The 24898-nt window shown below is 49.5% G+C and overlaps 2 protein-coding genes across 2 annotated transcripts; both read left to right on the forward strand.

Moving 5' to 3' along the window:
• The first annotated feature begins 401 nt into the window (after positions 1-401).
• Positions 402-4626, forward strand: LOC138830440 (keratin, type I cytoskeletal 14). Its single transcript, XM_070026820.1, has 8 exons — positions 402-983; positions 2142-2224; positions 2738-2894; positions 3038-3199; positions 3283-3408; positions 3506-3726; positions 3819-3865; positions 4410-4626. The coding sequence occupies exons 1-8, from the start codon at positions 459-461 to the stop codon at positions 4505-4507; spliced, it is 1419 nt and encodes a 472-aa protein (XP_069882921.1). The 5' UTR covers positions 402-458; the 3' UTR covers positions 4508-4626.
• Positions 4627-14294: 9668 nt separating this feature from the next.
• Krt9 (keratin 9) lies at positions 14295-20811 on the forward strand. Its single transcript, XM_070026821.1, has 9 exons — positions 14295-14837; positions 15871-15953; positions 16074-16230; positions 16454-16615; positions 17557-17682; positions 17771-17994; positions 18375-18961; positions 19712-19777; positions 20792-20811. Exons 1-9 carry the CDS (start codon positions 14295-14297, stop codon positions 20809-20811), a joined length of 1968 nt encoding a protein of 655 aa, XP_069882922.1.
• Positions 20812-24898: the final 4087 nt, after the last annotated feature.

Raw genomic sequence — 24898 nt, forward strand, 5'->3', positions numbered from 1 at the left:
CCCACCAGGGTCAGGAGAAGCGGAACGTCCCCTCCAGTTAGTTGGGAGCTAATATGTCACCAGGTTTATATGCAGAGTGGCTCCTCTGTCACCCTGGCTGGGGCCGGCATGGGACTCCCAGAGGCCCCACAGGGAAAGTGTAGCCTGCAGGTCCACACCTCCCCCCTGGTGAATCACACCTGGCGGGACAAGAAAGCCCCAAACACCTCAAACAATGCGTTTCCAGTAAAATATGATAGACATGATGAAGCGGGAGGGGAGGAGGGATCTCAGTGGGAGTTGGCTTTCGCCTGAGGGTGGTGAAAGCCAAGGGGAATGGAAAATGCCAGGCCCGCCCCCTCCCCTACTCATAAGTATAAAGCACAGGCATTGGTTCCCAGCCTCCCGGAGCACCATTTGCTTCTGTCTGCCGACTTGCTCACATACTCACTCACTCACTCTCCTTCCTCCTCGGGACCATGACCACCTGCAGCCGCCAGTTCACCTCCTCCAGCTCCATGAAGGGCTCCTGTGGCATCGGTGGCGGCTCCAGCCGCATCTCCTCTGTCCTGACTGGAGGCTCCTGCAGGGCCCCCAGCACCTACGGGGGTCTGTCGGTCACCTCCTCCCGCTTCTCCTCCGGGGGAGCCTGCGGGATGGGGGGCGGCTATGGCGGTGGCTTCAGCAGCAGCAGCAGCTTTGGAGGGGCTCTAGGTAGCAGCTTTGGTGGAGGATACGGTGCCGGCTTTGGTGGTGGTTTTGGTTTTGGCAGTGGCCTTGGTGGTGGTTTGGGTGGTGGCGATGGGCTCTTGGTGGGCAGTGAGAAGGTGACCATGCAGAACCTCAATGACCGGCTGGCCACGTACCTGGACAAGGTGCGCGCCCTGGAGGAGGCCAACACTGACCTGGAAGTAAAGATCCGAGACTGGTACCAGAAGCAGAGGCCAGCTGAGACCAAAGACTACAGTCCCTACTTCAAGACCATCGAGGACCTGAGAAACAAGGTGAGTAGACCACGGTGCCATCCCAGGGAGCTTCTCTTGAAGACAATAGATGCTTCAGGCTGCTTCAGATTTCCTCATGAGACAGACTCCAATTCCAGATCCCTTTGTCTGAGATTATGGTTATGCCAAGCAAAGCTCATCAGTGAGAAGACCCTTTTCCCTCTGGACTCCCAGCCTCAGATCACCCGAGACTGATGATTCCTACCTTTACATCTTATAGAGGAAGTTGAAACTTTGAGGGATGCTTTGACCTGCTAAAGGTCACACAGCAAAAGGGAAAGCTTTCTTGTCTCACCTTCTAATACGGGAGGCAGCTACCTGTTCTTTGGCACAAGGGAGGAGCAAGGCTGTAACGGGACGAGGCTAGACGCCCAAACCGCTCATTAGCTCATTAGTCTGGGCTGTGGCTGCCGCCGCCCATGAGCCTTGGCACTGGCTGGTCTCTCCCTCCAGGCAGGCAAGCATGGAGAACCCACAGCCACACTCAAGGTACCCTGTGGAAGAGAGAGGATGGTGTCTCCAGCACCCCTCATTTGCTCCCGTGTCACCCCTTAGAACCCTCCTGCTGAACCTGCTGGGCTCTGATTCTTGCATAGATTAGGGCCATTAGACAGTCAGGGGGAGATGAGAGCCAGGCTCAAGCTTGTATGCGTCTTCTTCCCTCCTCCCCTCCCCCCTCCGTTGCCTGCTTCCTCTTTTCTAATCCCCTCTTGGAAAAATCTCAATGAGGTTCCAGGCCTTGTAGGCTTGAATTGAGTGTGTCTGCAGAGCGCTGGGCAGGGCTGCCTCACATTGAGTGAAAAGAATCGAGAGCATGAAAGGGATCTAAGGAACTTTAAGTCGCTCCTTTTATCTGTGCAGGAGGTGGACTTGAACCCCCGACACCCATCTCAGGTTCTGTAGCAAGCCTCTGGCAGTTGCTAGGAGCAGAACCTCAGGCTTTTCAATTCTAGATCCACTTCTTTTTCTACCACTTCAGCTGACCATTAGTCATCGCTCACATTCCTCCTTCGAAGCTGGGCACAGCTTAGGCTTATTCTTTAGGCTTTTGTGGTGAAGGATTAGGTGGGGGGTTGGGGGGATGAAGAAGGGATAACAGGCTGCAGAAACACCTAACTTATCCATTTGACAAGGACTTGTGGCTTTTGCATTTTCCAGATCCTCACAGCCACCGTGGACAATGCCAATGTCCTCTTGCAGATTGACAATGCCCGTCTAGCTGCTGATGACTTCCGTACCAAGTAAGTTTGCAGTCTCCCTAGGGTGGAAGACTTTTTTTTTTCCTTTTGGAGTATGAGTTTTCCAAACAGAGCTGAATTGTTCTAGGAAAACCCCTTGGGCTACTTGTAAAAATATAAGACGCTTGAGCCCCACCCTTGGGGTTTTGATTCAGTTATTTGGAACAGTTACCTGGGTGATTCTGACCTGCAGCCAGGTTTGACAACTTTAGGGAGAGGCATCGCCCTACTCCCTCACCTGCCACTAGAGTACAATGAATAGTCATATTTGGAGGCCTTGAATCTGATTGGCTGGCAGAAGCTGGAAGTGCACTCTCCCCTGAGTTCTGCAGCAGGATGAGCTAGCTGTCTTATTTCCAAGATTCCAGAAACATTCAGATCTGAGCAATCAATGGACACAGTGTCTGAAACCACCTACTGCATGCCAACTCTGGGGAGAAGCTATGGCAGAAGAAAACAAAGCTTTTGGTATGGCCGAGATGAGCATCTGATTCCTTTTCTCTTGGGTCATTTCAGGTATGAGACGGAGTTGAACCTGCGCATGAGCGTGGAGGCTGACATCAATGGGCTGCGCAGGGTGCTGGATGAGCTGACCCTGGCCAGAGCCGACCTGGAGATGCAGATCGAGAGCCTGAAGGAGGAGCTGGCCTACCTGAAGAAGAACCACGAGGAGGTAAGAGCTGTCTCCAGCTTAAAAGAATGCAATGGAATGGAGATGATGGGCCCAGTACCTCTGGCAAGGAAGCTCTCCCTTCCCCGCCCCCATCAGCTGCCATCATGAAGGTCTTTATTGTGGATTCTTCTCTGGTTGTGCAGGAGATGAATTCCATGAGAGGCCAGGTAGGCGGTGATGTCAACGTGGAGATGGACGCGGCTCCCGGCGTGGACCTGAGCCGCATCCTCAATGAGATGCGGGACCAATATGAGAAGATAGCGGAGAAGAACCGCAAGGACGCAGAGGACTGGTTCTTCAGCAAGGTGGGTGTCTTTTGGAAGGGAAGGAACCCAGGTCATCTGCCTTCTGGGGCTTTCTGGTATGAATGGTACTTTTTCCTCTGCAGACAGAAGAGCTGAACCGCGAGGTGACCACCAACAGTGAGCTGTTACAGAGTGGCAAGAGCGAGATCTCTGAGCTCCGCCGCTCAGTGCAGAACCTGGAGATTGAGCTGCAGTCCCAGCTCAGCATGGTAGGAACAACCATCAGGCATGAGAGTGGGCTCAGGGAGGGTAACTGAAGAGATGAATAACCACAGTGACCTCTGCTTTCCTTTCTCTCCCTTACAGAAAGCATCCCTGGAGAACAGCCTGGAGGAGACTAAAGGCCGCTACTGCATGCAGTTGGCCCAGATGCAGGAGATGATCGGCAGCGTGGAGGAGCAGCTGGCTCAGCTGCGCTGTGAGATGGAGCAGCAGAGCCAGGAATATAAGATGCTGCTGGACGTGAAGACCAGGCTGGAGCAAGAGATCGCCACCTACCGCCGCCTGCTGGAGGGCGAGGATGCCCAGTGAGTGGGGCCCTCCCATGTAGTCCATGCCTGAATTGTTTACTGATGAGTCCTTATGCGCTTCACAATCCTGCCATTTTCTGTCTTTACAGCCTCTCCTCTGCCCAGTTCTCCTCTGGCTCTCAGTCATCCAGAGATGGTAAGGCAACTCCTCTCATCAAACCTGGGATTGAGGGTACCTGGGGGTCCCCAGCAGGATTAGGCCAGAGATCAGAAACTTCTTTAAGAGTTGAACATTCATATGCACTCTCCCTTATGAAGCTCCTAGGGTGGAAGCCATTTTTTAACTCTTCTTGGGCCTAAGAATGATGATCCCTGCCTTTGTACTTCTCCCAGGAAGGATCTGGATAGACTTCTTAGTAATGGTGGTCAGGACCATGGACAGCGCACCCCAGGGTTCTGGCCAACCCCAGTCCATTTGGGTCTGTTTGGATAGGAGAACTAGTTGGGTCTGATGGCTTCTGCAAGCTCCAGTCTGAGGGCATAGCTTCTTATTCCTGACCTTAAAGAGCCCTAGTCTGAATATGTTGGTGGTGTCAGTGCTTTGGTATTAGCAATGATTAGGAAGGTAGTCGGGAGATAGTTCACGGATGCCTCCTCAGTTTCTTGGCCGCTCCATTCCCGGTTTCTCCATTGCCTGTCCACCTCTGGTAACCTCTTCTCTTCCATCTTCTCTTGCACAGTGACCTCCTCCAGCCGCCAGATCCGCACCAAGGTTGTGGATGTGCACGATGGCAAAGTGGTGTCCACCCACGAGCAGGTCCTTCGCACCAAGAACTAAGGCTGTTCAGCTCTGCTCAGGCCTTGGTGGCTCCTGTGTGGACACAGATGTGTGGACACAGTTCTCGTGGAAGAGCCCCTCCTCCACCCCCAAACACTTCACACTCTACCTTTACCCCTCCTGGCAATCAATAAAGTGTCTTTATCTGAGTTGCACAATTCCGCGGTCTGCCCAGTCATTGTCAAGAATGGGGGTGGGAAGAAGGTGGTGGATATATTGCACTGAGCTTGTTGTAATACCTGGCAATGGCCTCTTGGACTGGGAGACAGGACTTGAGGGCGGCTGGGCTCAGGTCCCAGGATAGCTTTCACCATCTCCAAAGAGATCGATAGCTGTGTGTCCCAGGCTGTAAGTGGTTTGCCTAGGGCACGCAGAGATAGTCTCTCACTCACTTGTTCATGTACTAATCAGACAATGAATGCCTTTAGGTGCCAGGTGGTATGTTAGGTTAAGAATTTTTTTTAAAAAATTAATTGTTATTATAAAGATGATATAGAGAGGAGTTACAGTTATGTAAGTCAGGTAATGAGGACATTTCTTTTTGGACACTAGCCTCCTTCCCTTGATTACTCCTGTTTTTCCCTCCATCCACACATTTTTGTGATCAAGGATCCCTTTGGAAATGTATTGGAAGCTTTATACACACACACACACACACACACACACACACACACTCATACACATATACATATATGTATTTGTTCCCCGATTCCTAGACACTTGCATTTGCATACAATTTCATGGGGTACACGGGTCTCCTCAGAACTCCTCAATGAAGGCTTATGAACCTAACTTTATGTTCTAGTGAGTCATGTGAGTGTGTGTGTGTGTGTGTGTGTGTGTGTGTGTGTGTGTGTGTGTTCCAGTACTGGGGCTTGAACTCAGGGCCTTATGGCTCTTGCTTAGCTTGTTCTGTTCAATGCTGACACTCTACCATTTGAGCCACATATCTACTTCTGACTTTTTTGCTAGTTAGTCAGACATAAACAGCCTCACTGCTCTGTCTGCCTGGCCTGGCTCAGAACCTCAACCATCAGATCTCGGCCTTCTGAGTAGATAGGATTATAGGGTGAGCCACTAGTGCTTGGCAAGTCTTGTCTTCTTGAGCTGGGACACATCCTCCAGAGCTGAGTCCAACTCTCCCTATAGTTAGCTGACCAAAGATAGGTTGCTTTCCATCTCCAAGCCTCAGTGTCTACAAAGGTATGGTGGGATGAGTAATATTACCTACCTTATAGGCTTATGAACATCACTGGAGTAGCAGGTTGCTAGACCTCTAGCAGAGTGCCTGGCCTACTGCAGGCTCAAGGCACCACTGTGTTAGTGGCACCATTCATGATGAGGGTGCTTTTTGAGATGTTGGGAATAGATTGCCAGGTTTCTAGCCCTGTTTCTACACTAGCTCTGTGACCTTGGGAGTGCCTCAGCCTCAGTTTCCTCACTTGTACAATAATGACTATGAAACCCAGGCTTCTTGGGGTTCATAAAAAATCCAATGAATTAATGTATCGGTTCGTAGGAGCCAGGGTTGTGATGAGTCCTCTTGGTGGAGGAGTGTCTTATGCTCTCTTTGGGAGTGTTGGGGGGAGGGGTGGGGGAGTGGATCTGGATGAGGAGCAGAAAGGGGAGGGGCCTTACCTGAGTGAGCCATTGGAGATTCCAGAGGTAGGAGGGGCTCAGTGCCCTGGGCGAGGAAAGAGTTGATTAGACCTGGGCCAATTTCCACAGTTCATTCATTTGGCTGTGTGTGGATGCCTGTTAGGGTGAATCAAGAGTACGGGTGGGACTGCAGGAAGAATCTGGACCAAAACTCGGGTTTTGGGATTGGAAAGGTGCTGAAGTCAGGCTGGTTGAAGAGCCTGGCCATATCATTGAAACCATATTCCTTTACAAGCTGGGAAATGACCAGCTGTACTCTATAGGGCTGCTAGAGGATTTCATGACCTCATGGAAACAATGAGTGTAGCCTTAAGTTTGGTGCATAGGCTGCCCTCCGTACATGTTAGCATTAGCAGGATGAGGTAACTAGCCAACGCAATGAAATGTTACTGGTTAATCTTGTTCTGATATACACCCCAGCAAAGATAGGGTGGCTCTACATCTCCAAAACTCTGGGTTATTGATCCCATTTAGAAGTCTTGGGTCCTTAAAACATTTTTTTTTCCTCCAACACATAAAGAATTAGGTTTCAGGAAGCAGAGGCAAAGTTTATTTGAAAATGAGAGTAGCCGAGCTCTGGGGGCTCACACCTGTAATCCTAGCTACTCAGGAGGCTGAGATCTGAGGATCGTGGTTCAAAGCCAGACCAGGCAGGAACATCTGTGAGACTCTTATCTCCAATTAAATCACCAGAAAACTGGAAGTGGCACTGTGGCTCAAAGCGGTAGAGTGTTATCCTTAAGCAAAAAGAGCTCAGGGACAGTGCTTAGGCCCTGAGCTCAAACACCATGAACAACAATAACAACAAAAAAGTGAGAGTAAGGCATCAGGGAAGTTGAGCAAAGTCTCTTGGCTACTAGCAGATGGATCTAAGCCCCCAACTAGGACTCCTATTTGGCAGGACCACCTTATGCCACATATAAGGTCCTGTTTATTGGTTTTCTGGGCAAGGCAGAGGAGGAAGAGAAGAAGGAAAAGAAGAGGAGGAGGAGGAGGAGAAGGAGGGGGAAAAGGAAGAAGAGGAAGGTGAGGAGGAGAAGTGAACAGACTTTGTGCAAGAGTGAGAAGGGGAGCTGGAAATTGGTAGCCTGTTGTAGCACTCATGAGATTTCCCTTTAATATCCTTTTGGGCAAGTCTCAGCTGTTCTGGCATCTATCTGGTCCGGTCACGTCCTCCTCTGGTGTTGTCAGGGATATTGCTTCTGTTCAGGCCTATCGTTCTGACAGGCTCTTTAGAAGATAAAGGGGGAACTCTCCCCACTGGCCCCCCCTGCTCCCTGTCTCTATTTTTCAGACTCTTCAGGAAGAGGAAGGGATTTCATTTCCACTGGGCCTCAGTCTCTCCTTATCTGCCTAGATTTGTCCTTTCTGCCTTTCCCTCATTTTTTTGTTTTGTTCTGGTCCTGGGGCTAGAACTCAGGGCCTGGGCACTGTCTCAGAGATTTTTTTTTTTTGCTCAAGGATAGCACTCTACCTCTCGAGCCACTCAAGAGACACAGAAGCTCCACTTCTGCCTCTTTTTTTGCTGGTTAATTGGAGATAAGCACCTCACAGACTTTCCTGCTTGGGCTGGCTTGGAACAATGACCCTCAGATCTCAACCTCGAGTAGCAAGGATTCTAAGCATGAGCCACTGGTGCCTGGCTCCTTATTATCTTTTTACCTGGACTGTGGCAAGCAAAGTGAGAGTGAGTGACCCAGAGCTGGAGGATTGGGGATTTTGAGGTACAAGGGGACAGCTCAGGGAGGAGAGAGATTTGTAAGAGCTTCCTTAGAGTCTGGGAAGGGACCCTACTGGAGGCAGGGCTTCAGGATCCTTCCAGGGGTCCTGGGATCTGGGTCCTAGGGCTCCAAGGTGGACCTCCTGTTCAATTGTGTCATGGAATCTGGGTTGGGGGGAGTAGTCACATTTCAGTGGTTGCTTGGCCTAGACAGAGAGCAAAGCAGATGCAGTCACCAGTGGGGATGGAAGTTTAAGAATTCTCCACCATATTTTGTTCGAGGTGGTGTCCCATTCAAGTTTGCACCCCCTATAGGAGGTCTGGTGTGCAAATATGGGCTTTCTTAGACTTGGCTGTGGTGGGCCAGCATTCTCTCTGTTCAGGTGATCGCCCTTGCTGTTTACTGGGAAAAGTGGGCTCCCTTGGGGGGAAAGAAGGTGCCACAGGCTATCTGACTGGAACCAGGCTCCACAATGGGATGGGAGGAAATTAAACTGGTGGGCTCAGAGGGGGTGCCACTCTGTACGGAGAGTAGAAGGATAGACAAAGCGACTGTCCCAGGGTCTCATGTGAGCTCTCCTTCCTTCCAGATCTCCTCTACCTTACCCACATCCAGTAGGGGACAGCCATTGTTTGAGCTCTGATGCCAATCAGTACTCTTGTCTAGAGGGCCTGGACTCAAGAGCTGGGCCCAGACCCCTCCCTCAAAACAGTAGGCCAGAAAAGCAGCTCAATAGCACTGTCTAGTGGAGGCAGGGGACAAGGCCTTGGTCTGCCTAGGCCTTGGTCTGACAAGGCCTCGCTGCCTTGGTCTGGTGGGGTCTGGCTAGGTGGGGGTGGCAGGTGGCGATGGAATGAGAAAGAATCAGCGTTGAAGGCATCTCCAGCACCTCCAGCCCTGGCAGTGCACACCTGCCTAGATGGCTCATGCAGGGGAGGGCCCGTGCATCGGGAGAGGAGCTGTGACTCACCCCTGCCCCCTCTCCCTCCTTCCCCCAAGCAGCCAGCCACATGATGACTCAGGGTCTCCCCAGCCCCCACCTGAGGCTCAACAATGGTGAGCAAGTGGGGATGTGGAAAGCTGTGTGCAGGCAAGAGAGAGGGCTTCCAGGGCCTTGCCCTCCCTCTGAGGAGGACCCTGTTCCCCGTGGGGGACAGCGTACAGGTGGAATCCGCCATTGATTTCCTCTCTGGTCCTTCCTCGGCCTCTCAGTTTCTTCTGTCCGTCTCCACCCCCCTTCTGGGGGTAGGAACTGCAGCCTTGACCTCGGCTATAGGCAACAGCATTCATTCTCCCTGGAACTCATACGATGGGGTGTTCCTGAGCTACAGGGACTCCATTCTTGGTTCAGATTTTGGAGGGTTTTCCCCCACCCCAGGATGGGGGTGAGATGGGGTTCTGCTGGCAGATGCTGAGCCCCGAGGGAAGAGCGAGCCACGGTACACAGCAGAGAGAAGAGGTCCTCCACTCGGGCCAAGCCTCCTCGTCCTGCCTCCTTTTTGCCTAGTCTACCTAGCTCCTCATGCCAGGTAGAGAGCTTGAGAGAAGGGGGAGACCAGCTCCAACCACCTGAACACCTTATGCCTGGAGGGAAGGAGGTGCCCACGTGGCCAGCTCCTCTTTGCATGGAAAGCAGAGCCAGACATGGGAAGGACTGGTAGATGTGGAGGGGAGAGAAGGAGAAGGAAGAGTGGGAGGGAGGGAGTGTGGATGGGGGAGGGGGCTGCCTACACACAGGCAGTAGTTGAACGTTTATCGGGAGGTTCCTCCATCTCTTCTGAACTGTATTTATACCCCGTGGCAGCACAATATTCAGAGGCTTCCCATGAGGTTAATGAAGCCAGGCCCACAAGGGTAGAGAAGGTGAGGCCAGCAGATGGTGGAGTGGTACCTGACTGGAGAATTGTTGCTCACCCTACTGTACTGTTCCTAGAGACCCAGTGGAGAGGACTGGGGGATGAGGGCAGAGAGCCAACATGATCCGGTAGAAAGGCCTGTGGCATGTTCTTACTCAGAAGGGAGGAAAGTGGTTAGGGAATCCTGCAGTCCAGGCAGAGGGCTGGCCAGAGAGGGGACTTTCATTTTCATAATGAGGTTATAGTCAATGCAGAGGGATGGCGAGCTTCACAGCCCACCCCATGAAAATGGGGCAAGTCCTTCCTAGCTGGCCCTGGGTGATTAGTGTGGGAGAGAGTCGATGCTCAGTGTCCTCTAGGGCAGCTCAATGTCCTGGGCATCGGGGAGGGGCTCTGGAGACAGAGTGCTGGAGGGTGGGAAGTGGAGGTGGGGGTGAGGGCATGGGCGAGTTCAACACCACGGCTGGTGACCAGAAGGAGCAGGACAGTGTGCTACGGCTTGGAGCTCCCGACCAGTTGTCAGACAGGGCCTACTAAGATTGCTGAGGACAGAACACAAATGCTGTGCGCTGTCCCCAGAGCTCTGCCAACCTCTCTTCTGCTCAGCATAGGAACCAGGATGTGGGGGTATGAATCCTACCCGAAGAGGTGACTTCAGAGTCAGGATGACAAAGCAGAAGAAAGGACAAGAGAAACCAGTCCAGGCCTAGCCCAGGCCTAGCCCAGGCCTAGCCCAGGCCTCAGACCACTTGGCAGCCTGGTGTTGGCTTTTTCAGTAGAGGCTGGTAGGAAGGAGGCTTGGAACCCCAGGAACTAGGCAGCCACATCCTCCACCAGCCTTGGCTGGGGAGTTTCCCATGTTTTAGACACTCACCAAAGGCCTCCAACTTGCTCTGTTCAATCTAATTTAGTAATTAACATACTCCGTGCCACTCATTTAAATATTTATTGAACATATTTTGGTGATTGACAGGCCCGGGGGTAAAGAAGAGCGATAGGGTGGAGGAGTGTAGTTGTGGAGATGGGAGGGCAGGGATGGTAGGGGAAAAACAAAGGAGGAGGCAACCATGCTTGATAAGAAATGTACTCATGGGCTGGGAAGGTGGCTCAGTGGTAGAGTGCTTGCCTTGCATGCATAAGGCCCTGGGTTCGATTCCTCAGCACCACATAAGCAGAAAAAAGCTGGAAGTGGCTCTGTGGCTCATGTGGTAGGGTACTAACAATGAGCTGAAATGCTGAGGGACAGTGCCCAGGCCCAGAGCTGTTCAGGCCCCACCTCTGACAAAAAAAAAAAAAAGAAAAAAGAAATGTACTCATTACCTTGCTCATGTAATTGTAACCCCTCTGTATTTTCACAATAAAAAAACTTATTGAAAAAAAAAAAAGAAACAAAAGAACCCAGAAGAGTGATGGAGAAGGTGAGTCTGATCAGAATACATTGTATATTTGTGTGTGTGTGTGTGTGTATGTGTGTGTGCGTGTATGTGTGTAAATGTCACCATAACTCCCCCTTGATAACAAATGTATGCCAACTAAAAAAAATCTTTGAGTAGAGTGCCAGTAGCTCATGCATGTAATCCTAGCTACTCAAGAGGCTGGTATCTTAGGACCCCTGTTCAAAACTATCCTGGACAGATAAATCCAAGACACTTTTTTTTTTTTTGCCAGTGCTGGGGCTCGAACTCAGGGCCTGGGCCTGGGCACTGTCCCTCAGCCTCTTTGTGCTCAAGCACTCTACCACTTGAGCCACAGCACCACTTCTGGCTCTTTCTGAGTAGTTTATTGGAGATAAGAGTCTCATAGACTTTTCTGCCTGGGCTGGGTTTGAACTGCAATCCTCAGGTCTCAGACTCCTGAGTAGCTAGGATTACAGGCATGAGCCACTGGTGCCCGGCTGCAAGACACTCTTATCTTCAGCCTTGAATGCAAACTCTCAGAAGCAAGAACATGAAGTCCTGTTGATAGGTTGTCTTTAAAAAAAAGATTGAAAAATAGAAAAGGAAATATATTTTCTATGATGTGATTTATTACCTTCTCCCTCCCCTCCCCCCCGGCCCCATCCTGGGTGATGGGGGAAGTAGGGAGGAAGTGGACATGACTGATGAGGGCGGGAAGGAAGCAAGGCCTCCAGAGCAGAGATCTAGGGAGGATGGATGTCCATTGAATAGGCAAAGATGTCACTAGCCCAGAAAACAGGACTAGGACATTTTGGTGCAACAGGAGGCTATTGGGTTGCAAAGGCAGAGCTCCAATAACTAGCACATCTGTCTTTAAGTACCACAACTGTAGGAGGGGTGCACCATTCCTGAGGTACGTCAATACCAGGCTGATGCGTGGAGTGGATGCACCAAGCTCCTATTCCACCTCCCAGCTCCAAAAATCGATTATATATATACATATATATTCCTTTGGGACAAAGCTTTGTTTCTATATGTCATCCAGGCCGGCCTCAAATTGTTGATCTTCCTGAGTGCTAAGATTATAGACCTGTACTACCACGCCTGACTCAGCATTGTATTATTGAACATAGTCTCATCCAGAAACACTTCCAGAAATGCTGTCCTTTGTAATGCCATCCACAGGTCCTCTTTCAGGTCCCTCTTGATCCTTTTGGTCTCTTCCTTTCAAGGTTTTTGTTTTTGTTGTTGTTATGTTTCAGATGAGGTCTTTTATATTTTCTTAGAATTGTCTTGGACCATGATCCAAGGCAATTCATGCTTCCTGTATAACTGGAACCATGATCAGCTATTTTGATTGAGATGGAGTCTTGCCAATTTTTGCCCAGGCTGGCCTCTAAAGTAGCTGGCTTTACAGGCCTGGATCCCTGTATGAGTTGGGAGGACATCTGGTAAACGGGAAGAGAAGGGGAAGGAATAGAGAAGGATGGGTAGGACAGCACAGAGCTGTGAGGGACGTAGGGGGTCAAATTAGAAGCAGTTTGATGTATCTTGAGCCTTTCTCATGTGGTCTCACCATTTTATAGAGGAGGAATCGAGCAAAACACTGGAGCATGATTAAGGGGTCAACGTCTCCCAGCTAGTGAGCCTGGGTGCTGAGGTTAGGTGGACATCAGTGCCCACAGACTTCTTTTTTTTTTTTTTTTTGGGTCCGGTCGTGGGGCCTGAACTCTGGGCCTGGGAGCTGTCCCTCAGCTCTTCAGCTCAAGGTTAGTGCTCTACCACTTGAGCCACAGCGCCACTTTGGGCTTTTTTCTTTTTTTTTTTTTTTGCTTATGTGGTGCTGAGGAATCGAACCCAGGGCCTCAGGCATGCAACAAGCACTCTACCACTGAGCCACCTTCCCAGCCCCCCACAGACTTCTTGTATTCCTTTTTTTCTGGCTCTGGGAACCAGGATCTGTATGGGAATTTCTTCCAGGAGCAAAAATAGAGCCCATGTTTGTATCTGCAACCTCTATGGCTCAGTACAGACGGGTATTCAACCAAATTCATGCCCACCACTGGGCCCTATACAAGATGTGTCCAGCCAGCATCAGCAGCACTTTATTGATTGGGTTGGCTTTCGTTTTCTTTCCTTTTTTCTTTTTTTCGGTTGTGGGGCTTGAACTCTGGGCCTGGGCGCTGTCCCTCAGCGTTTCAGCTCAAGGTGAGCGCTCTACCACTTGAGCCACGGCACCACTTCCGGTTTTCTGAGTGGTTTATTGGAGATGAGTCTCATGGACTTTCCTTCCTGGGCTGGCTTTGAACTCTGATCCTCAGATCTCAGCCTCCTTAGCAGGTAGGATTACAGGCATGAGCCAGTGGCGCCTGCCCGGCTTGGGTTGGCTTTCTTTATCCACCCAGTCCTCTGTGGGCTGTTCTGGAGCTTGGCAGACATGCTGCTTCACACGTCCCTCCATCTTTGGCCATGCCTCCTGTCTCCTCAGCCATCTAGGGGCTCCTAAAGGCAGAGCTCCTGTCTTCCCTGTCAATAGGGAGATCCTGGGAGAAGGAATTGAGTTTCTGTTCAGTGGCGGGGGATGGGGGGGGGGAGGGGGGACTCCAAGAGGGCAGGAGCTGTGTCTCCCTCAGCCTCCCTTAATCTCCTTGTACCCCAGTCCTGACTCAGCGCAGGTGGGCTCTCCTGAGGGCCCAGGTGCGGAGGGGGAGATGGAAGGAGAGGGTTATGCCCAGTGATGGTCATCCCTCAGCAGATGACTTTCCCTCTGGGAGTTTTTCTCTTGGCTCCTGAGAGGGACAAAGTCTCAGGCCTGCCGTCAAGGTCACCTGGCGACTAGACTGTGGGATATAGGTCAACCCCCCTTGGCAAGAGACTTGATTTATGGAGCCTTTGACAGCCTAATGTCATCAAATTATCCTACACAATGGAGAGAGGCTGGGCCCCCTGTGGGGCAGTCCAAGGGACGCAGAGCCTGGGGCTGCCTGTCTGTCCTGTATCCCAGACCTTTGCTGAGTCTGGGGAGGGGGTGGGGTGGGTGGAAGGCTGGCACACACAGACCAGGGCACACCTAGGCAGGCCACCTTCAGTGGTGGGGGGTTATAAGTAGACGGCCGTGGGGACAGCAGCGATCCCGTGAACGGCAGGCAGGGCCATGAGTTGCAGACAATCATCCTTGTGGAGCGGTGGCAGCAGCTGTGGGGGTGGCGGGGGCAGTGGGGGCAGTATGAGCTCTTCCTTCAGCCGCTTCAGCTCCACAGGGGCCAGAGGAGGAGGAGGAGGAGGAGGAGGGTTCAGCTCTTTCAGTAGCTTCAATGGTGGAGGCAGCTTTGGGGCCTGTGGGAGGGGAGGTGGTGGAAGTTTTGGGTCCAGCTATGGTGGAGGATTTGGTGGGGGCTTTAGTTCAGGGAGTTTAGGTAGCGGTGCTGGAGGCTTTGGTGGATCTGGGGGTCTTGGAGGAGGCTTTGGAGGTGGAGCTGGAGGCAGTAATGGTGGCATTCTGGCCATCAATGAGAAGGTCACCATGCAGAACCTCAATTCCCGGCTGGCTAACTACTTGGATAAGGTACAGGCACTAGAAGAGGCCAACACTCACCTGGAGAAGCAGATCCAGGAGTGGTATCAGTACAAGGGGCCCAGAATCTTCCAGAAGGACTACTCCCCTTACTATGATACTATTGAAGACCTCAAGGACCAGGTAGGTCCCGGGACTTTCCTAGAGATCTCTCTCTCTTGGTCTCAGTTTCTCTGCTTTTCTACCTGTCTCTCTCTATCTCTTTCTGTGTCTCTGTCTCTCTATGTCTCTGCCTCTGTCACTCTTTCAGTCTTCCCCTACTCCATAGGATAGTAGATTTGAAGCTAAACCTAGACAATAGGCAGACACTTTAAACTTTCATTAGAAACAAATCCGTGTTGGTCTCCTGAAGGCTCAAAGGCTGAGGCTTTGGCTTATGTTCTGTTTTTGTTTGTTTGTTTGTCTGTTTTTCAAACTCTTCTTACTTTCAGGGTATAAAAGCAGAGAAGAAGCTTCGATTAATATGAGTAAGGCTGGGGCCTGGTCTTAAATTCAATCCTGCTTCTTCCTTCTTCCTTCTCTTGGGTTCCTAGAAGATGCTTATCTTCATCTTGTCATCTTCATCTTTTGGAACTAGATAGATATTTATTCAACTGATGGAGAGGATCTTGAGATCTGGGCATGGAATCCCTCCCTATCTCCTTCTCTCCCTCCATCTATCCTTATGTCTATCTACTTGTCTATTCATTTACTCCATTCCTTTGGTGTACCAGACTTAGCCCTCAACCCCAGGAAACTCACAGTCTGGTTCTTCACCTTGTCCTCTTGCTTTTCTATCTTCATGCCTTGAATGTGATGTTTCTAGAGGGCTTAATTCAATCAATCACCACCACCTTCCTGATGTCTTTCTTAACTTTTCATAACCATAAACAATTTCTCCTTTTTGTATTACCTTGGATTTTATAATTGATGGTAGGCTGCTTGAAGAGCAGTCTCTCATGGATCTTTAAGTCCTGTAGTGTCCTCTGCAGGAGCTCTTCAAATAGTTGCTCAATGAAAGCAACCTGTTGGAAAGCTCCTTTTGCTTCTTGAATCTCTTCCTGGATGGGTTTCTTCCCTCCTATGGTTTTATCTGGCCTCCTTCTCTTCAAGCAGTGAGTTTGGGAACAAGGAGTCATGGTTTTCATGCCATCTTCTATTTATTTATTTATTTCAGATTCTGGACCTGACACAGCGTGGTAGCAAAACCCTCTTGGACATTGACAACACTCGAATGATGATGGATGACTTTAGGATTAAGTGAGCTTTGCCCTCTTCTCCCTCTGCTGCAGTCTGTCCTTCCTCTTCTCCGAGTGCTCTAGAGATCCTTGTAGGACCAGTCATCCTTTTGATCATGCCGTACTTTTGGCTGGCCTACAGATTTGAGATGGAGCAGACCTTGGAGCAATCAGTGGAGGCTGACATCAATGGCTTGAAGAAGGTGCTGGATACTCTGAACATGGCAAGGGCTGACCTGGAGATACAGTATGAGTCCCTACAAGAGGAACTAAAGGCCCTCAAGAAGAACCACCAGGAAGTAGGAGTCTACTACTGTGGCCTATTGGGTACAGAAGGGCACAAACAGCAGGAGGCGCTATAGAGCAATGTCCTCCTGAAGAGGACACCAGTTGGGGTGGTGGTTGAGCCTTGATTTCTCAGCTATGTCCTTTCTTTGTACTCTGAGGGACATGTGAGCAAGATCTGAAAAAAGGGTGAGGGGGATCTTGCACCTGACCTCATGTCTCCTTCTTCTCTGGCAGGAGATGAGCCAGCTGACTGGCCAGAATGACGGGGATGTCAACGTGGAGATAAACGTTGCTCCTAGCAAAGATCTCACTCGGACTCTCAATGAGATGCGTGAGAAGTATGAGCAGATCATTGCTAGGAACCGGAAGGAGATCGAACAACAATATGAGTCCCAGGTGAGCAGCGTGTGCTGCCCCTTCAATCTCCTGTCCCTCTATCCATGTGTCCCTGCCCTCCTTGCCTTCTTTCTCCCACCCCTCATCCTCCCACCTGTCCACCTCTTGGTATGGCTACATCCAACGATCTTCCACTCACCTCTCTTCCATCACTGCACCCAGACACAACTGTAGAGTAACTTCTCAGTGCCACTTTCTTGGGAGAAAGTGCAGGTATCTCAGAGACGAGCTAAACAAGTTTGTTACCCTGAAGAAGCTCATAGTTTAGGTGGATGCCAGGGGCTCACGATTGTCATGCTAGTTACTCAGTTACTCAGGAGGCTAATGTCTGAAGATCACAGTTCAAAGCCAGCTTGAGCAGGAAAAGTCCATGAGACTCTTTATCTCTTATCTGACCACCAAAAAAACCTAGAAGTTGGTGCTGTGGGTCAAGCATCAGCCTTGAGTAAAAAAGGAACAGTACCCTGCTTCTGAGTTCAAGCCCTAATACTGGCACAAAACAAAACAAAAAGAAATACATAGTTCAGGGTGTGTGTGTGAACAAAACTAGAACATGAACAACTTACTATAATGTTATATTATTTAAGACTTTGTTAATTTGTGTGTGTGTGTGTATGAGAGAGAGAAAGAGAGAGAGAAGGGGGGAGAGAGGGAGAAAAAGAAAGGGGGAGAGAGAGAGAGAGAGAGAGAGAGAGAGAGAGAGAGAGAGAGAGAGATTGGGGACAGTATGAATGGCTTTGAAACTTTGCCAAGGAGGAGAAGGAATATATCCTGTCGTGTGACCTGGACAACTCTGCCAGTCTGAGGAACCCAGAACTCAAAGTATCTTTGGCTAGGCTCAGCCTTGGTCTTCACAGGGAAGATCTTGGTAGGTGAGGCAGAGTCTTGTCCGTTGAAGCGCCTGGCCTTGCTTGGTCCTAACTGAGCCTTTGGGTTTGCAGATGACTCAGATTGAACAAGAAGTGACAACTAGTGGCCAAGAGATGGAGAGCAACCAGAGGGAGCTGGCCCAGCTTCGGTGCAGCGCCCAGGAGCTGGAGATTGAGCTGCAGGGTCAGCTCAGCACGGTTGGTGGAGCCACTGTGGATTTTCTGCCAGGGTGGGGATGGGCATAAAAGGCCTTGACTGATCTCCTTTTGCCGCCCCCCCTCTTAGAAATCAGCCCTGGAAAAGGCTTTGGAAGACACCAAGAACAACTACTGTGGCCAGCTACAGCAGATCCAGGGGCAAATCAGTGAACTTGAATGCCAGCTTGTACAGATTCGGGCAGAGATAGAGTGCCAGAATCAGGAATACAGCACTCTGCTCTGCATCAAGATGAAGCTGGAGCAGGAAATTCAGACCTACCGCCGCCTCCTTGAGGGAGGCCAGGAAGACTTGTAAGTCTTTGGTGTACCGTGGAGCCCCGTTGGGACTTCCTAGGCCTGTCTGCCCATCTGAAGGGGCAGCTAGAGAAGATGTTGTATGCAAGGGTCTGATGGATCCAGGACTTTATCCTGTGGTGGGATGGGTGGAAACCTAGGACATTTGAGCTCAGGAAAGGTAATGACAATAAGTGTAAGGGCTGCCCAGCCCCGTGCCAGAGAGGGGAGGGTTCTCCAGCAGCAGGGCCCGCTTCCCAGCTCTGCTGCCACTGCAGCTTTTGGTCCTCTGCTTCCTAGGAAGGAAACAAGATTTGTATTTGAGTCTTGACTCAGTGCAGGTTTATTCTTGTATAGTATATGAAGTTCACTCATTTTATCTCTTCTTTTTTTGGCAGTGACTCTAGTGGAGCTGGACAAAGTGGCTTTGGAAGTGGCAAAGGAAGGAGAGGAGGAAGTGGAGGCAGCCACGGAGGAGGAAGTGGAGGCAGCCACGGAGGGGGAAGTGGAGGAAGCCACGGAGGAGGAAGTGGAGGCAGCTATGGTGGAGGAAGTGGAGGAAGCCATGGAGGAGGAAGTGGAGGAAGCCATGGAGGGGGAAGTGGAGGCAGCTATGGTGGAGGAAGTGGAGGCAGCTATGGTGGAGGAAGTGGAGGGAGCCATGGAGGAGGAAGTGGAGGAAGCCATGGAGGAGGAAGTGGAGGCAGCTATGGTGGAGGAAGTGGAGGCAGCTATGGTGGAGGAAGTGGAGGCAGCTATGGTGGAGGAAGTGGAGGGAGCTATGGTGGAGGAAGTGGAGGGAGCCATGGTGGAGGAAGCAGTTCTGGAGGAGGAAGTGGAGGCCAGTATGGAGGAGGAAGTAGTTCTGGAGGAGGAAGTGGAGGCCAGTATGGAGGAGGAAGTAGTTCTGGAGGAGGAATTGGAGGCCAGTATGGAGGAGGAAGTAGTTCTGGAGGAGGAAGTGGAGGCCAGTATGGTGGAGGAAGCAGTTCTGGAGGAGGAAGTGGAGGCCAGTATGGTGGAGGAAGCAGTTCTGGAGGAGGAAGTGGAGGCCAGTATGGTGGAGGAAGCAGTTCTGGAGGAGGAAGTGGGGGCAGCTATGGAGGAGGAAGCAGTTCTGGAGGAGGAAGTGGAGGCCAGTATGGTGGAGGAAGCAGTTCTGGAGGAGGAAGTGGAGGCCAGTATGGTGGAGGAAGCAGTTCTGGAAGAGGAAGTGGAGGCCAGTATGGTGGAGGAAGCAGTTCTGGAGGAGGAAGTGGAGGCCAGTATGGAGGAGGAAGCAGTTCTGGAAGAGGAATTGGAGGCCAGTATGGTGGAGGAAGCAGTTCTGGAAGAGGAAGTGGGGGCCAGTATGGTGGAGGAAGCAGTTCTGGAGGAGGAAGTGGGGGCAGCTATGGAGGAGGAAGCAGTTCTGGAGGAGGAAGTGGAGGCCAGTATGGTGGAGGAAGCAGTTCTGGAGGAGGAAGTGGAGGCCAGTATGGTGGAGGAAGCAGTTCTGGAGGAGGAAGTGGAGGCCAGTATGGTGGAGGAAGCAGTTCTGGAAGAGGAAGTGGAGGCCAGTGTGGTGGAGGAAGCAGTTCTGGAGGAGGAAGTGGAGGCCAATATGGTAGAGAAAGTAGTTCTGGAGGAGGAAGTGGGGGCTGCTATGGAGGAGGAAGTAGTTCTGGAGGAGGAAGTGGGGGCTGCTATGGAGGAGGAAGTAGTTCTGGAGGAGGAAGCGGATCCATGGGAGGAGGTAGAAGGCCATCCCAGTCTCAGTCTTCTTCCTCAAAATCGGAAGACTGTGATGATCATTCACAAGGTAAGGGGTAATTCTGGGGGAAGAATCAAGTGGTTTTATTTTATCTTGCTTATTTATTTTTTTGTAGCATTGGGGATTGAATCCAGGGCCTCATGAATGCTCAACAACCACTCTTTTTTTGTTGTTGTATATCTTTGAATTTCTTTGGGGGAAGGATACACATTCTAAGCAGAATTGGATTTTAGGAAGATCTTCAGTGAGATACCATAGACCAGCCTTTGATGTAGGGTTGACCATTGTTTTCAACAACTTTGGATAAAGTTAGGACCAAATCTCCTCATAGGCCCAAGTCTTAGCAATAGAGGCAATTGACTGAAAATTGTGCATTGTCAGCTACATTTCCCACTATACTCTATGAGGTAGGGTCCATGGAAGGAAAATGCAGTTCAGAAAAGTAACTAATTTACTCAAGATCATACAAATCCTATGTGGAGCCCTGTGTGGCTTCACAGCCAGTACTTAATAATGTCATTGTGTTACCTGACACAACTTCCAGAGGAAGTTTATAATGAACATGCTCATCTAAATGTAAGGAACATGCAGGTATGATCCATGGGAAAAATTTCCCTTTTTATACATGGACCTTTATGAAGACTTACTGTGAAATTACAGTAAAACAATAGGTGTTTAGTTCAGAGGGCCTTGCAGTAGCTGTGGACATTCCATTTTAGGTCTTATGTCTCAAACGGTACTTCAGGGGCACGCGTGTTCATCTAGTGGAGAGGTTGGCCCATCTTTTCCCTCACTGTCTAAAGACTTTACTAACACAGCCATGGGCAGGTGGGGAAGCCTGACCTGGGAACTTCCCATCCTCAGAGATGGAAGCATCTGTCCTAGTTGTTGTAGGAGAGATGTGGAATTAGAGGAGGCCACAGGTTGGTTGAACTCCTACTAATTCCACCTCAGCTCTTTGAGTTTCTTAGCTCTTTTAGCTTCAGATTCTGTGTGCCCAGTTTCCCCAGCTTTCTCCAAGCTCCCACTTGAAGTCCTCTCCTCCTTTTTATCTCTCCCCAGGCCACAAAATTCGGTATTAGAACTCCCGACAACTTTCATTGCCCAGCTCCAGGTGAGCATCCTCCAGGTGGGCAAATCCTGGAAGGATCCTACGCAGTGTATCCTGATATCAGAGCTAGCTGGCAACATATCCTGGTACTCATTGGGGACTGGATTGACTTGGCATTGTGTCTCTGGCCATTTATCAGCTTCTTTTCCTTCTGGGCTTTGATGACCTCTGGATTGAGAAGACCTCTCTCTCTTCTTCTGTGTGACCTGGGGTAACCTTACTCATTTCCTGATCCTGACTTCCTAATAAAGTTTTCCAGATACAAATTAGACTTGGACTTTGACCTTTTTTGTCCTCTGAGATTAGGCAGTGTGATAGTTAATCTTGATAGTCAACTTGATTGGATTAGGAGGTACCTGGGAGGTTAGTAAAGCATACCGTTGTCTGTTTCCAGAGTGTATTTACTAAGAGGCAATACACACCCTGAATGCAGAAAGCATAGTCTCTTAGGGGGAGGCCCCAGGGAGGATGAAAGGGGAAAAAGAAGAAAGTCAGCTATTTGAATTTCTGTCTCTGTCTGTGTCTCTCTCTGCTTCCTGGCTGCCATGAGGTGAGTTGCTCTCTTCCATCACATTCTCCCTGCCTGGATGGATTGAAACCTCTGAAGCCATGAGTAAAAACAGCTCTTTCCTCCTTTCAGGTTGTGGATGTCAGGTGTTCTGTCATAGTGACAAGAAAGCTAACTAGCAAGTGGGAATGGAGAACCAATGGGCAAAAAAAAGTATTGGTTAGTTTTTTTTCTATCAGCCATCTTTTGTTTGTAACAAAGCCATCTATAGTTTTGTGGTTTAAAATAATCAGCCTAGCTGGGTGCTGGTAGCTTATCTCTGTAATCTTAGCTTCTTAGGAGGCTGAAATCTGAGGATTATGATTCAAAGCCAGCCCAGGCAGAAAAGTCTATGAGACTTTAAAAAAAAATTTTTTTTTTTGGAGTCCAGTCGTTAGGCCTGAACTCTGGGCCTGGGCACTGTCCCTCAGCTCTTCAACTAATGGCTAGCGCTCTACCACTTGAGCCACAACGCCACTTCTGGCTTTTTTCTTTTTGCTTATGTGGTGCTGAGGAATCGAACCCAGGGCCTCATGCATGCAAGGCAAGCCCTCTACCACTGAGTCACCTTCCCAGCTCCTCTATGAGACTTTTATCTTCAATAAACTACTAAAAAATAAAAAACCCAAACCAAAAGTGGAGCAGCTGTGGCTCAAGTGATAGAGTGCTAGCTTTAAGCAAAATAAGCTCAGGGACAGCACCCAGGCCCCAGGACTGGTCCAAATTACTACTACTACTGCTACGATTACTAAGCTTTAAATTTTGGCCTCTTGGCACTCTGTAGAAAACCCAGTAACATCAACACAACTGCCAATTAACAGGGAAAAAACTATCTTAAACAGTTAAATTAGAAATACATTTTTAAGCAGAATTAAAGAGCATATACAGACCTCATCTCTAGCACACACGAACTCCATCCTGTGTAGGAAACACACCTCCCTCTTCACCTCTCTCCCTCCTTTTCTTCCTCCCTCCCTCTCCCTTTCTTCTTTTTCTTCCTTTCTCCCTTTCCCACAGTGCTAGAGATCAAACAGGGCTCAGCGCATGTTCCCAGCCCTATATTCCCAGCCTTTTGTCTATATATTTGTTAATAGCTAGGGTCAAGATAATGTCTGCTGGGCCTTCATGCTGGAGAAATGAGAAAACAGGTACCATAAAGTAATTCCATTGTGACATTCCTGACTTCCTAAGTCACTTAGAAAGGCTGTTAAGTGGTTGTATTGGTTTCAATGAGAATTTTCTGCAAATAGCTTTATTTTGAGTAGGTCATCATGGAATTCAGTTTCTGTCACCCACCTTAGTGACCATTTAGATTCATTCCTAGATACTCAGGCTGTGGGGCCAGGGATTTGAATCTAGGAATTTGGACCCACTGGAGCTAGGACCCTTATACCTATTTTACAGGTCAGGAAGCACTAGCTTAGAAAAGCGAAGTAACTCAGCTGAGATCGCACAGTGTAGCAGTGATCAAGCACAGGATGAAATCCAGTTTGGCCTGGTCTCAAAGCTTCTGCTCTTTTTCTGCCCATCCTCCATGGTCTGAAACTATGATTGAGCTCCCGAATAAACACAGAAGCCAGCTACTGCCATAAGCAGAAGCTTGCCCAAACCGTCTTGCGTGACAAGCAATGATGTGGATGACCTTGCATAGCTAGATTCTTTCTTGGGACCCCAGTTTCTCCAGAAGTTTCTGCACTTGCCAAAAGTAGGATGGGTGAATAAAATTGTAGAGGAATGAAGGTGACAGCTGGAGGGTCTCTGAAAGACCTCTGGACTCCACCATCCTATTATTCTGACACTCATAAATCTTCAGAGCTTTGATCTCCAGGGCTCCTCCCCTTAGAGTCTTCTACTTGTCTAGGCCGACGCTGTGCTGGCTCCCTTGGCCTCCGGCTCTGATGCTGTCTTTGTATCTCAAGTCCAAACAGGAATGAAATCAATCTCCTTCTCTGTTCCGGCTACCAGATGGAGGCTGTCTGAGAGAATTCTTAGGAAACGCAATGGCAAATTCAAAGACGAAGCAACAGATAGAAAGTCCAGGAGGAGGAGAGCAGAGCAAAGTAGAAAGGGCAAGAAAGGAAAGGCAAGTCATTAAAAATAGCTGTTTTTCATAGAGCTTCCTAATGACACGGTCATTACCACTCTTCGGCATCTACCCAGAACATCACAAGCCAGAATACCATGAAGACACTTGCACATCCATGTTGGTTGCTGCATTCTTCACAATAGCTAAGTTGTGGACACAGTCCAGATGCTCTACAGTAGATAAGTGGATGAAAAAAAATGTGATACCTATACACAATGGAATTTTACCAGCCATTACAAAGAATATTATGGATGGATCTAGAACAAATCATGTTAAGTGAGGTAAGCCAAGCTCATGGAGACAAATGGCACATGTTTTCTCCCCTACAGGGAAGCTAGATCTAAACTACATGGGGACATAGTAACTTATACAGGTCTCTAGGCATTCACACACAATGAGACCAAAGGAAGATACTCTTAGAGGAACAGAAAGGCACAAAAAAATGCCTATGTGCTTCTGATCATATAAAATTATACTTACTGACATGAACTCCAGGAAATGGAAACAAGAGGGTTTTTTTCTTTATTTCTGTTTTTCTTTTCTGTTTGTTCATTGGTAAGTCTTTGGTGGGAGGGGTCGGGTAAGGATAGGCACAGAAATGGAAGGACAAAGGGTGAACAAATGCAGCAATGATACTCTCCAGATACTATGTTGAAAATGAATTTTACAAATTGTGGGTGGGGATGTGAAGGAAAAACTGGGAGAGAGCGAGGGAAGGGGATGGCATTGTCCAAAATGTAACGTACTCTTTACCTGACTTATGTAACTGTAACCCCTCTGTATATCATCTTGATAATAACGATTAAAAATAAGAAAATAACTATGAAAAATCTCAAATTGAGTGAAGTCCCTTTCTGTTTTCATTCCTTCTTCAGACCCTCTGGCAGCCACTGATGAAAAAAAAATCATCAATTAATTAATTAACAAGCCTCTTCTCCATCAGTGGCTAGAAACTTAATTGTGCACAGAACAGGGGGACATCTTTGTCCTTCTGGGCTCACAGTCCAGTGCTGGAGGCAGCTGTGCAGGTCAGCAGGTGCAGACCCAGACCGCCAGTCCTCCTGAAGAAGGGGCAGATGAAGCCTCCCCTGACCGGGCTGTCAACGAGGCTCTCTGTGACAGGCACAGGGCAGGGGTGTCCCATTCCTGTTTCTCACAGCCACCACGTGAGGGAGGTAGGCATTGTTTCCATTTGCAGGGCAGGAAATGAGGCTCACAGGAACAAAGTCACTTGCCCAAATCATGCCCAGGGCAGTTGATCTGACATCAGATTCACCCTCTTAGCACCTTAGGACTCTAATGATTTTTAACTTCCTCCCTTCCTTTCTTCCTTCCTTCCTCCCTCTCTCCCTCCCTCTCTCTTTCTTCCTTCCTTCATTTCTTTCCTTCCTTCCTTTTCCTTTCTTTCTCTCTTCCTTCCTCTCC

This window comes from Dipodomys merriami, unplaced genomic scaffold (genome assembly GCF_024711535.1).
Source record: "Dipodomys merriami isolate MVZ:Mamm:240054 unplaced genomic scaffold, mDipMer1.0.p SCAF_19, whole genome shotgun sequence".
In the NCBI taxonomy this organism is placed as follows: domain Eukaryota; kingdom Metazoa; phylum Chordata; class Mammalia; order Rodentia; family Heteromyidae; genus Dipodomys; species Dipodomys merriami.

What these genes read in the sequence shown, in the direction of transcription:
- Krt9 (XM_070026821.1), top strand. Translation starts at nt 14,295, where the DNA reads ATGAGTTGCAGACAATCATCCTTGTGGAGCGGTGGCAGCAGCTGTGGG. An exon ending in TTGAAGACCTCAAGGACCAG is followed by an intron (nt 14,838 to 15,870) that starts GTAGGTCCCGGG and finishes TATTTATTTCAG; the next exon opens with ATTCTGGACCTGACACAGCG. An exon ending in GAGGGAGGCCAGGAAGACTT is followed by an intron (nt 17,995 to 18,374) that starts GTAAGTCTTTGG and finishes TTTTTTTGGCAG; the next exon opens with TGACTCTAGTGGAGCTGGAC.
- LOC138830440 (XM_070026820.1), top strand. Translation starts at nt 459, where the DNA reads ATGACCACCTGCAGCCGCCAGTTCACCTCCTCCAGCTCCATGAAGGGC. An exon ending in TGAAGAAGAACCACGAGGAG is followed by an intron (nt 2,895 to 3,037) that starts GTAAGAGCTGTC and finishes CTGGTTGTGCAG; the next exon opens with GAGATGAATTCCATGAGAGG. An exon ending in CTCTCAGTCATCCAGAGATG is followed by an intron (nt 3,866 to 4,409) that starts GTAAGGCAACTC and finishes TCTCTTGCACAG; the next exon opens with TGACCTCCTCCAGCCGCCAG.